General features: G+C 40.4%; 1 protein-coding gene across 6 annotated transcripts in view; it reads right to left on the minus strand.

The window, feature by feature from the left end:
* Positions 1-1,613, minus strand: part of LOC128641190 (collagen alpha-1(XI) chain-like) — a 222,453-nt gene extending 220,840 nt beyond the window's left edge. For 5 of the 6 annotated variants that reach the window (XM_053693756.1, XM_053693757.1, XM_053693754.1 and 2 more), the window contains exon 1: positions 1,263-1,613. In XM_053693756.1, the coding sequence (XP_053549731.1) occupies positions 1,263-1,377 (115 nt within the window). In that variant the 5' untranslated portion in view covers positions 1,378-1,613. The remainder of the gene's footprint in view (positions 1-1,262) is intronic. The other variant, XM_053693759.1, reaches the window with a different exon arrangement.
* Positions 1,614-13,209: the final 11,596 nt, after the last annotated feature.

The following is a 13,209-nucleotide window of genomic DNA, read 5'->3' on the forward strand; positions in this document are numbered from 1 at the left end:
GGGGGGGGAATTCCAAGCACAGAGGGATCACTACACTAAACATTCCTCCCTTCTAGCCTTGTCTAAAGACCCCTAACGGACCACCAGTCACTGCATCCACAAGACAAGCACGAAGGTGGGGCACCGTGCCTGGCACATACCTGACATTGTACATAATAATATAGGTGCACCTACTTGTCAATGTGTTGTGTCTGAATCACTGGATTAGACTAGTGAATCAAATTAACCTGTGTGAGCTGACATATTACAGTATGCCCTGATATATTACAGTATGCACTGACATATTACAGTATGCCCTGACATATTACTGTATGCCCTGACATATTACTGTATGCCCTGACATATTACTGTATACCCTGACATATTACTGTATGCACTGACATATTACAGTATGCACTGACATATTACTGTATGCCCTGACATATTACTGTATGCCCTGACATATTACTGTATGCCCTGACATATTACTGTATGCACTGACATATTACAGTATGCCCTGACATATTACTGTATGCCCTGACATATTACTGTACTGAATGCACATATATAGAATATGTCTTTATTATCCTTATTTCATCTCATATAAGGGCAAATAGGTACTCTGTTACCTCTCAACCAACTACATAATAGTATCTAAGGTTAGATTTGTTCTGGTATTGAGAATGGAACTAAATCCAAACATATGCACATACAAATATACACTCACACATGCATACAATATATATATAAATAAATATATATATATATATATATATATATATATATATATATATATATATATATATATATATATATATATACACACACACACACACATGCAATGCATATACAAAAAATACACTCATATACACACACACATGCATACACAATAATATAGACACACATGCACTAATATATACTTATGTAAACATATATATAGATATACACACACACTTTACACATGTACACACAGATACACACACCCAGGCATTACACATATATACATATATACACAAACACACACTACACACAGACATATATATATACACACACATATAAGCACAAAAACACACACACACACACATATATATATATACATACAAACAAACACACACACTACACTTATACACACTGAGGAGATATTAAGACTTTGGTGATGAATAAAGTCCCTGACACGCAGAGAGAGGTTGGAGACAAAGTACAAGTGAGAGTAGGACTCCTTGCAGCCCGGACCTGTGGGAACCGTGGGGCTAAGGTCTGACTCCTTTGGGTTGGGTTCTTACCTGCTCTGACCTCTGCAGTCTGCAGTAAGAAAGTCAATGTGATGACAATGATGGAGCTGAAGGATGGGTCCCACAACCTCCTTTTCGTTTTCCACCTAGTGCTCCACCTCTCCATCTCAAACTCCAAGTACTGGGAAACCCCCAGAAAGTAAAGAACTCTCAGTACCAAAGAACCAGTTTCTTGCAAAGTCCAAGTGATCTACACAGCCATAGGGAGGACGGAGCCCAGAGAGAAGCTGGGGGAGGGATTTTTTGGGTGAATTTTCTTCTCCTGTGCCCAGCTGAGAAGTGTTCCTCCCCAGACCCCTGCCTAAGACTGAGGAAGGGTTGAGGGCTTTAATCAAAATGCAAAGCTCCCTCTCTCCTCCTAAAGTCCCACCGTCAGAGGGCAGGGCTAAGACCCCTGAGTCGGCTCTCCTAGCTCTCTGCTACCAGCAAATAGTATTCAGCTTCCAAAATCCCAGGACCCTCCCCAAATCCAGGGCTCTGCAGGTTGGTTGCCCCCCCCCCCTCCCCCTCCTAAATACAGGACTCTCACTATATTATATGTGTGCAGCTGGCTAGGGACGAATTAAATAACTAGGGGGATATTTCCTGATTGGTTCAGTGGGAGCCCTGGTGTCCTGTGTGAGTATAAGTAACCTATCTAGTCACTAGTGTCACTTCTCCACTATCTGTGTGAGTATAAGTAACATAGCTAGTCACTAGTGTCACTTCTGCACTATCTGTGTGAGTATAAGTAACATATCTAGTCACTAGTGTCACTTCTGCACTATCTGTGTTAGTATAAGTAACCTATCTAGTCACTAGTGTCACTTCTGCACTATCTGTGTGAGTATAAGTAACCTATCTAGTCACTAGTGTCACTTCTGCACTATCTGTGTGAGTATAAGTAACATATCTAGTCACTAGTGTCACTTCTGCACTATCTGTGTTAGTATAAGTAACCTATCTAGTCACTAGTGTCACTTCTGCACTATCTGTGTGAGTATAAGTAACATATCTAGTCACTAGTGTCACTTCTGCACTATCTGTGTTAGTATAAGTAACCTATCTAGTCACTAGTGTCACTTCTGCACTATCTGTGTGAGTATAAGTAACATAACTAGTCACTAGTGTTACTTCTGTACTATCTGTGTGAGTATAAGTAACCTATCTAGTCACTAGTGTCACTTCTGCACTATCTGTGTGAGTATAAGTAACCTATCTAGTCACTAGTGTCACTTCTGTATTCTATGTGTTAGTATAAGTAACCTATCTAGTCACTAGTGTCACTTCTGCACTATCTGTGTGAGTATAAGTAACCTATCTAGTCACTAGTGTCACTTCTCCACTATCTGTGTGAGTATAAGTAACATAGCTAGTCACTAGTGTCACTTCTGCACTATCTGTGTGAGTATAAGTAACATAGCTAGTCACTAGTGTCACTTCTGCACTATCTGTGTGAGTATAAGTAACATATCTAGTCACTAGTGTCACATCTGCACTATCTGTGTGAGTATAAATAACCTATCTAGTCACTAGTGTCACATCTGCACTATCTGTGTGAGTATAAATAACCTATCTAGTCACTAGTGTCATTTCTGTACTCTATGTGTTAGTATAAGTAACCTATCTAGTCACTAGTGTCACTTCTCCACTATCTGTGTGAGTATAAGTAACATAGCTAGTCACTAGTGTCACATCTGCACTATCTGTGTGAGTATAAATAACCTATCTAGTCACTAGTGTCACATCTGCACTATCTGTGTGAGTATAAATAACCTATCTAGTCACTAGTGTCACTTCTGCACTATCTGTGTGAGTATAAGTAACCTATCTAGTCACTAGTGTCACTTCTGCACTCTATGTGTGAGTATAAGTAACCTATCTAGTCACTAGTGTCACTTCTGCACTCTATGTGTGAGTATAAGTAACATAGCTAGTCACTAGTGTCACTTCTGCACTCTATGTGTGAGTATAAGTAACCTATCTAGTCACTAGTGTCACTTCTGCACTATCTGTGTGAGTATAAGTAACCTATCTAGTCACTAGTGTCACTTCTGCACTATCTGTGTGAGTATAAGTAACCTATCTAGTCACTAGTGTCACTTCTGCACTCTATGTGTGAGTATAAGTAACCTATCTAGTCACTAGTGTCACTTCTGCACTCTATGTGTGAGTATAAGTAACCTATCTAGTCACTAGTGTCACTTCTGCACTATCTGTGTGAGTATAAGTAACCTATCTAGTCACTAGTGTCACTTCTGTATTCTATGTGTTAGTATAAGTAACCTATCTAGTCACTAGTGTCACTTCTGCACTATCTGTGTGAGTATAAGTAACCTATTTAGTCACTAGTGTCACTTCTGCACTATCTGTGTGAGTGTAAGTAACCTATCTAGTCACTAGTGTCACTTCTGTACTATCTGTGTGAGTGTAAGTAACCTATCTAGTCACTAGTGTCACTTCTGCACTATCTGTGTGAGTATAAGTAACCTATCTAGTCACTAGTGTCACTTCTGCACTATCTGTGTGAGTATAAGTAACCTATCTAGTCACTAGTGTCACTTCTGCACTATCTGTATGAGTATAAGTAACCTATCTAGTCACTAGTGTCACTTCTGCACTATCTGTGTGAGTATAAGTAACCTATCTAGTCACTAGTGTAACTTCTGTACTCTATGTACTCTAATTTACTCCTATTATCATTTTTTCTTCATTCTCTTGCTATCTTTAGTTGAAAAGTAGTAATATAAGCTTTGGAGACGGCTCATTTTTGGTTCAGCACTTGGCTAGCGCTAAATTTAGCCACAAATCAGCAAGCACTAACCAGGTGCTGAACCAAAAATTGGCCAGATCCTAAGATAATACCAAGAGAACAAAGATAAATTGATAATAGGATTAAATTTGGAAATTGCCATACAATTGCTGCTCGAAATCATGAAAGAAAAAAATACTGCTGAAAAATTGGCCATTGCGCGTGGAATGGCCGGTAATGCATATTACGAGTCACGGCGGTATAGCTATTAGCATTTTAGCCTGTAACGCAACGTCAATTCCACACTCAATAAATTATGTTTGAGTGCAGGATTTTCCATAGCGCTGTATTACAGGTTGTGCAGTGTGGCTAAAATGCTTGCGTTTCAGCCTATACCGCCATGAGCCATTCCGCAATCTGAGGCCAGTAGTTATAGATTTTGCGAAACAAAAATGTTTCACAAAACTCATAACTAAAATATTACAAAGTACACTAACACCCATAAACTACCTATTAACCCCTAAACCGCCACCCTCCAGCATTGCAAATAATATATTAAACTTATTAACCCCTAATCTGCTGCCCACCCACATCGCCAACAGTAAAATAAACCTATTAACCCCTAAACCACCGCCCCCCACATTACCAACAGTAAATAAATCTAGCAACCGCTACCCCCCCCCCACATCGCAACTAATAAACTAAATTTATTAACCCCTAAATCGCCGGCCCCCACATCACCAACACTATGTAAATCTATGAACCCCTAAACCGCCGGCCCCCCATATTGCCAACACTAAATAAATCTAATAGCCCCTAAACCGCCACCCCCTTCACATCTCAACTAATAAACTAAATCTATGAACCCCTAAACCACCAGCCCCCCACATCTTAACTAAACCGCAAAACACTAAATTAAACTGTTAACCCCTAAACCTAACACCCCCCCCAATATAACTATTTTTAAAGTGAATGTAAATTTTGATGCTTAAGTGCCCGGTTTTTAAAAAATCGATTAAAAACAGGGGCACTTTAATTCATCAAAATTTACATTTCACTCCTGTTGTGAAAAAAAACTTACCTTTTAAACATTGCAGCAGCTCCAGTTTTCTCCGGTCGTCGCAAGCCATTTCTGATGTCAGAAATGATGGAAATTCATCCTCCAATCACGGCTTCCCCCCCAGGGAATCAGTATCTGATTCAACGCCGTGATTGGAGGAAGCCAGATTCCTCCTTTTAGACCCAGGAAGAAGCTTTGCAACGGGCGGAGGAAGCGATGCAGCAGCTGTCAAGATTAAAAGGTAAGTATTTTCACAACGAGTGAAATGTAAATTTTGATAAATTAAAGTGCCCCTGTTTTTAATCAAATTTTTTAAAAACCGGGCACTTTAGCATCAAAATTTACATTCACTTTAAATAAATAAAAACTTACCTGTGAAATAAAAAAAACAAACTAACATTAAACTATAAATTAACATTACTATTCTAATAAAATAATAATAAAAAAAATTAAATAAAGCTAATACTACAAAAATTATAAAAAATAATAAACAGTAAAAATACGAAAAATTAAAAACTCTAAGATTACAAAAAATAATAAACAAATTTATCAAAAATAAAAACAATTACACCTAATCTAATAGCCCTATAAAAATAAAAACAATTACACCTAATCTAATAGCCCTATAAAAATAAAAACAATTACACCTAATCTAATAGCCCTATAAAAATAAAAACAATTACACCTAATCTAATAGCCCGATAAAAATAAAAACAATTACACCTAATCTAATAGCCCGATAAAAATAAAAACAATTACACCTAATCTAATAGCCCGATAAAAATAAAAACAATTACACCTAATCTAATAGCCCTATAAAAATAAAAACAATTACACCTAATCTAATAGCCCGATAAAAATAAAAACAATTACACCTAATCTAATAGCCCGATAAAAATAAAAACAATTACACCTAATCTAATAGCCCTATAAAAATAAAAACAATTACACCTAATCTAATAGCCCTATAAAAATAAAAACAATTACACCTAATCTAATAGCCCTATAAAAATAAAAACAATTACACCTATCTAATAGCCCTATAAAAATAAAAACAATTACACCTAATCTAATAGCCCTATAAAAATAAAAGCAATTGCACCTAATCTAATAGCCCTATAAAAATAAAAACAATTGCACCTAATCTAATAGCCCTATAAAAATAAAACAGCCCCCAAAATAAAAACACCCCCTAATGTAACAATAAACCAGGCATTGCCCTAAGTTAAACAGCTATTTTACATTACAAAAATACAGTCTCCCCTATAAATAAAAAAACCCCACCCAACCAACCCCCCAAAATAAAAAACCTAAATCTAAAAAAATCCTAAGATACCCATTGCCCCTAAAGCGGCATTTGTATGGGCATTGCCCTTAAAGGGGTATTCAGCTCTTTTACTGCCCATCCCTAATCTAAAAAAAACCCAAAAAACCCAAAAAATTAAAAGAAAACCTAACATTAACCGCAGAATATGTATTCACGGTTCCTGAAGTCCGGTCATTTATCCTCATCCAGGCGGCGAGAAGTCTTCATCCAAGCGGAAACATCTTCCTCCATCGCGGGACCATCTTGTATCTTCATCCCGGTGGGGCAGAGCTGTGGATGCGTGGAGCTGTCCAGGACCGGCGATAACATCCAGTGGGGAGCATCCTCTTCATACGATTACCGCCGTTCACTGAAGCTTGAATGCCAGGTACCCGTGTAAAAATGGGGTACCTTGCATTCCTTTTGGCTGACATTTTCAAATCAGCCAATAGGATTAGAGCTACTGAAATTCTATTGGCTGTTCAAATCATTGATGTCTATGGGGGAAAACGTGCACGAGCACGTTAAGTCAGGCCTTGAGTTTTGTGCGGTATGCAGCTTATGGCATCATACCGCACAGCATAGGGAGGTTTTTCAGTAACTCATTATTGCAGCGCTATGGAAAGTGTGATACCCAGAGCCGTCTTTAACACAGGGCAAAAGGGGCAGCTGCCCAGGGCCCAATCTTTGTTGAGGGGCCCAAGAGTCCTTAAAAAAAAAAAAAATTTGGTTCATACCAGACTGCTGATGTGACATGGGGAACACGCACATTCAGTCCTAATACTGTCACAGTCAAACGTTCTCTGCTTATATTTATTTGTGAGATACTGTGCCAGACCGTGCCAGTGTCATGTGACATGGGGAACACGCACATTCAGTCCTAATACTGTCACAGTCAAACGTTCTCTGCTTATATTTATTTGTGAGATACTGTTCCAGACCGTGCCGGTGTCATGTGACATGGGGAACACGCACATTCAGTCCTAATACTGTCACAAACGTTCTCTGCTTATATTTATTTGTGAGATACTGTTCCAGACCGTGCCGGTGTCATGTGACATGGGGAACACGCACATTCAGTCCTAATACTGTCACAGTCAAACGTTCTCTGCTTATATTTATTTGTGAGATACTGTGCCAGACCGTGCCGGTGTCATGTGACATGGGGAACACGCACATTCAGTCCTAATACTGTCACAGTCAAACGTTCTCTGCTTATATTTATTTGTGAGATACTGTGCCAGACCGTGCTGGTGTCATGTGACATGGGGAACACGCACATTCAGTCCTAATACTGTCACAGTAAAACGTTCTCTGCTTATATTTATTTGTGAGAAACTGTGCCAGACCGTGCCGGTGTCATGTGACATGGGGAACACGCACATTCAGTCCTAATACAGTCACAGTCAAACGTTCTCTGCTTATATTTATTTGTGAGATACTGTTCCAGACCGTGCCGGTGTCATGTGACATGGGGAACACGCACATTCAGTGCTAATACTGTCACAGTAAAACGTTCTCTGCTTATATTTATTTGTGAGAAACTGTGCCAGACCGTGCCGGTGTCATGTGACATGGGGAACACAAACATTCAGTCCTAATACAGTCACAGTCAAACATTCTCTGCTTATATTTATTTGTGAGATACTGTGCCAGACCGTGCCGGTGTCATGTGACATGGGGAACACACATTCAGTGCTAATACTGTCACAGTCAAACGTTCTCTGCTTATATTTATTTGTGAGAAACTGTTCCAGACCGTGCCGGTGTCATGTGACATGGGGAACACGCACATTCAGTGCTAATACTGTCACAGTAAAACGTTCTCTGCTTATATTTATTTGTGAGATACTGTGCCAGACCGTGCCGGTGTCATGTGACATGGGGAACACACATTCAGTGCTAATACTGTCACAGTCAAACGTTCTCTGCTTATATTTATTTGTGAGAAACTGTTCCAGACCGTGCCGGTGTCATGTGACATGGGGAACACGCACATTCAGTCCTAATACTGTCACAGTAAAAAGTACTCTGCTTATATTTATTTGTGAGATACTGTGCCAGACCGTGCCAGTGTCATGTGACATGGGGAACACGCACATTCAGTGCTAATACTGTCACAGTCAAACGTTCTCTGGATATATTTATTTGTCCGTACCGGTGTCATGTGACATGGGGAACACGCACATTCAGTCCTAATACTGTCACAGTAAAACGTTCTCTGCTTATATTTATTTGTGAGATACTGTGCCAGACCGTGCCGGTGTCATGTGACATGGGGAACACGCACATTCAGTCCTAATACTGTCACAGTAAAAAGTACTCTGCTTATATTTATTTGTGAGATACTGTGCCAGACCGTGCCAGTGTCATGTGACATGGGGAACACGCACATTCAGTGCTAATACTGTCACAGTCAAACGTTCTCTGGATATATTTATTTGTCCGTACCGGTGTCATGTGACATGGGGAACACGCACATTCAGTGCTAATACTGTCACAGTCAAACGTTCTCTGCTTATATTTATTTGTGAGAAACTGTGCCAGACCGTGCCAGTGTCATGTGACATGGGGAGCACACACATTCAGTGCTAATACTGTCACAGTCAAACGGTCTCTGGTTATATTTATTTGTGAGAAACTGTGCCAGACCGTGCCAGTGTCATGTGACATGGGGAACACGCACATTCAGTCCTAAAACTGTCACAGTAAAACGTTCTCTGCTTATATTTATTTGTGAGAAACTGTGCCAGACCGTGCCGGTGTCATGTGACATGGGGAACACGCACATTCAGTCCTAATACTGTCACAGTCAAACGTTCTCTGCTTATATTTATTTGTGAGATACTGTGCCAGACCGTGCCGGTGTCATGTGACATGGGGAACACACACATTCAGTGCTAATACTGTCACAGTCAAACGTTCTCTGCTTATATTTATTTGTGAGATACTGTGCCAGACCGTGCCGGTGTCATGTGACATGGGGAACACACACATTCAGTGCTAATACTGTCACAGTCAAACGTTCTCTGCTTATATTTATTTGTGAGAAACTGTGCCAGACCGTGCGGGTGTCATGTGACATGGGGAACACGCACATTCAGTGCTAATACTGTCACAGTAAAACGTACTCTGCTTATATTTATTTGTGAGAAACTGTGCCAGACCGTGCCGGTGTCATGTGACATGGGGAAACACAAACATTCAGTCCTAATACTGTCACAGTCAAACGTTCTCTGCTTATATTTATTTGTGAGAAACTGTGCCAGACCGTGCCGGTGTCATGTGACATGGGGAACACGCACATTCAGTCCTAATACAGTCACAGCCAAACGTTCTCTGCTTATATTTATTTGTGAGAAACTGTGCCAGACCGTGCCGGTGTCATGTGACATGGGGAACACGCACATTCAGTCCTAATACAGTCACAGCCAAACGTTCTCTGCTTATATTTATTTGTGAGAAACTGTGCCAGACCGTGCCAGTGTCATGTGACATGGGGAACACACACATTCAGTGCTAATACTGTCACAGTCAAACGTTCTCTGCTTATATTTATTTGTGAGATACTGTGCCAGACCGTGCCGGTGTCATGTGACATGGGGAACACCCACATTCAGTGCTAATACTGTCACAGTAAAACGTTCTCTGCTTATATTTATTTGTGAGAAACTGTGCCAGACCGTGCCGGTGTCATGTGACATGGGGAACACGCACATTCAGTCCTAATACAGTCACAGCCAAACGTTCTCTGCTTATATTTATTTGTGAGATACTGTGCCAGACCGTGCCGGTGTCATGTGACATGGGGAACACGCACATTCAGTGCTAATACTGTCACAGTAAAACGTTCTCTGCTTATATTTATTTGTGAGAAACTGTGCCAGACCGTGCCGGTGTCATGTGACATGGGGAACACGCACATTCAGTCCTAATACTGTCACAGTAAAACGTTCTCTGCTTATATTTATTTGTGAGAAACTGTGCCAGACCGTGCCGGTGTCATGTGACATGGGGAACACGCACATTCAGTCCTAATACTGTCACAGTCAAACGTTCTCTGGATATATTTATTTGTGAGATACTGTGCCAGACCGTGCCAGTGTCATGTGACATGGGGAACACGCACATTCAGTCCTAATACTGTCACAGTCAAACGTTCTCTGGATATATTTATTTGTGAGATACTGTGCCAGACCGTGCGGGTGTCATGTGACATGGGGAACACACACATTCAGTCCTAATACAGTCACAGTAAAACGTTCTCTGCTTATATTTATTTGTGAGATACTGTGCCAGACCGTGCCGGTGTCATGTGACATGGGGAACACACACATTCAGTCCTAATACAGTCACAGTAAAACGTTCTCTGCTTATATTTATTTGTGAGAAACTGTGCCAGACCGTGCCGGTGTCATGTGACATGGGGAACACGCACATTCAGTCCTAATACAGTCACAGCCAAACGTTCTCTGCTTATATTTATTTGTGAGATACTGTGCCAGACCGTGCCGGTGTCATGTGACATGGGGAACACGCACATTCAGTGCTAATACTGTCACAGTAAAACGTTCTCTGCTTATATTTATTTGTGAGAAACTGTGCCAGACCGTGCCGGGTGTCATGTGACATGGGGAACACGCACATTCAGTCCTAATACTGTCACAGTAAAACGTTCTCTGCTTATATTTATTTGTGAGAAACTGTGCCAGACCGTGCCGGTGTCATGTGACATGGGGAACACGCACATTCAGTCCTAATACTGTCACAGTCAAACGTTCTCTGGATATATTTATTTGTGAGATACTGTGCCAGACCGTGCCAGTGTCATGTGACATGGGGAACACGCACATTCAGTCCTAATACTGTCACAGTCAAACGTTCTCTGGATATATTTATTTGTGAGATACTGTGCCAGACCGTGCGGGTGTCATGTGACATGGGGAACACACACATTCAGTCCTAATACAGTCACAGTAAAACGTTCTCTGCTTATATTTATTTGTGAGATACTGTGCCAGACCGTGCCGGTGTCATGTGACATGGGGAACACACACATTCAGTCCTAATACAGTCACAGTAAAACGTTCTCTGCTTATATTTATTTATGAGATACTGTGCCAGACCGTGCCGGTGTCAAGTGACAAGCCAAGCTAGTGCTATGTGCTGTTTTAGATGTGCACTGTGCAGCACTGAATGCAAAGCCCTTACTCAGCATCCAGCCATTCCCACTGCAAATTTACATTTCACTCGTTTTCTTCATAAACTTACCTTTTAATCCTGACAGCAGCTGCAGCGCTTCCTTCGCCCATCGCAAACCCTCTTTGCGGGTCCAAAATGACGAATCCGGCTTCCTCCAATCACAGCGTTGCCTCAGGCCATGATTCCCCTGGATGGGAAGCCGCGATTGGAGGAAGCCAGATTCGTCATTTCTGATGTATGAAGAGGCTTCCGACGACCGAGGGATTAAAAGGTAAGTCAAGGAAATGTCAATTTTCATGAATTAAAGTGCCCTTGTTTTTAATAAGATTATTTAAAAACCCAACACTAATTCATCAAAATTGAGCTTCACTTTAACACACTTACAGTTCCATATATGTGGTTCTACTACAGCGCGAAGTTGCAACATTTCCACAACATTTAAAATTAGAAGCATTTGAAAAACTTGATATTACATAACAGATTTGTTGTTTGTAAGTGAAAGCAACGTAAATAGTCTCAATTTCTTCTGAAGATTCCGAGCACATTGAAATTGTTCTATAAATGGTTTGTTATGTGTAGTAAAAACCTTTGCAAGATACTTTCACCACCTATCTCCCACTTCATGTAATTTAGCTCTGCAAGGTGTGGTCTTTCCAGTTCTGAGAAGAGGAAGCGCACACTGCAGACTGCAAAAGCCTGACCCTGTCCCTAACTGTCTGTATCAGAGGGGATAAGAGAAAATAAGATACTGCTACACAGTCGCTGTGACTACTACATTACAAGTCCGGTTTGGCTCCTCCTAATGAGGCAAGTGTTGTAGTAGGGGGTTTGCCTGATTAAAATCAACTGCAGCAAACAACATGTAAATGTGCACACAATGGGGGATATTTATCAAAGCGTCAACTGAAAATATGCTGGAATTCTGCGTCGTAATTGTCACGAGATTGATTCGCCGTAGTTATCAAAGCATCAAGGTCAGCAAATGTTGAAATTTGTGATGTAACATACGATCTTGCGATCTCAATCCGACGCACATCGATGCAAGTTGAAAACCCGTGGAATTTGAGCGGATTCCTGTTCATTTGCCCTACTATTCGACACTATTTGAGGCTCTCACGAAGTTATCAAAATTTCTACAGTTACGCTCGTGTCTTTTCTGACTCAGCATACCTGGTTTTCAATCTGCCATCCTTCAGGTCGCGGATGCCATAGAACTCAATAGGAGTCTGAAAACACAGAAAGCTTATGTTCGATGCTGCAAGAGAATGAAGTATATTACATAATAAAAGTAAATTAGAAACTCTAATAAAATTGTATACCCTTTCTAAATCAAACAATATTATTGCTCCACATTTGGTGCACTAGTAGATATAGGGATAAAAATACATTACTACTTATGGATTATGCTACAACTTTGTCTCTCATTACAAAACAATATTATTTCTACATATTTGGTGCCCCAAATATGTAGAAAGTTTTGCCCCAAACCTGTCGCACTAATAGATATAGAGATAAAAATGAAATAAATACACAACATAATATAGCTAACTTCCTTTTTATTTGTTGGAAAAATCTATGTGCACCATGTTTAAGCGATGTAATACAAGTCCCATTCTGCACTTCGCGCCATATTTGACGC

The sequence above is a fragment of the Bombina bombina genome, chromosome 10 (genome assembly GCF_027579735.1).
Source record: "Bombina bombina isolate aBomBom1 chromosome 10, aBomBom1.pri, whole genome shotgun sequence".
Classification (NCBI taxonomy): Eukaryota; Metazoa; Chordata; class Amphibia; order Anura; family Bombinatoridae; genus Bombina; species Bombina bombina.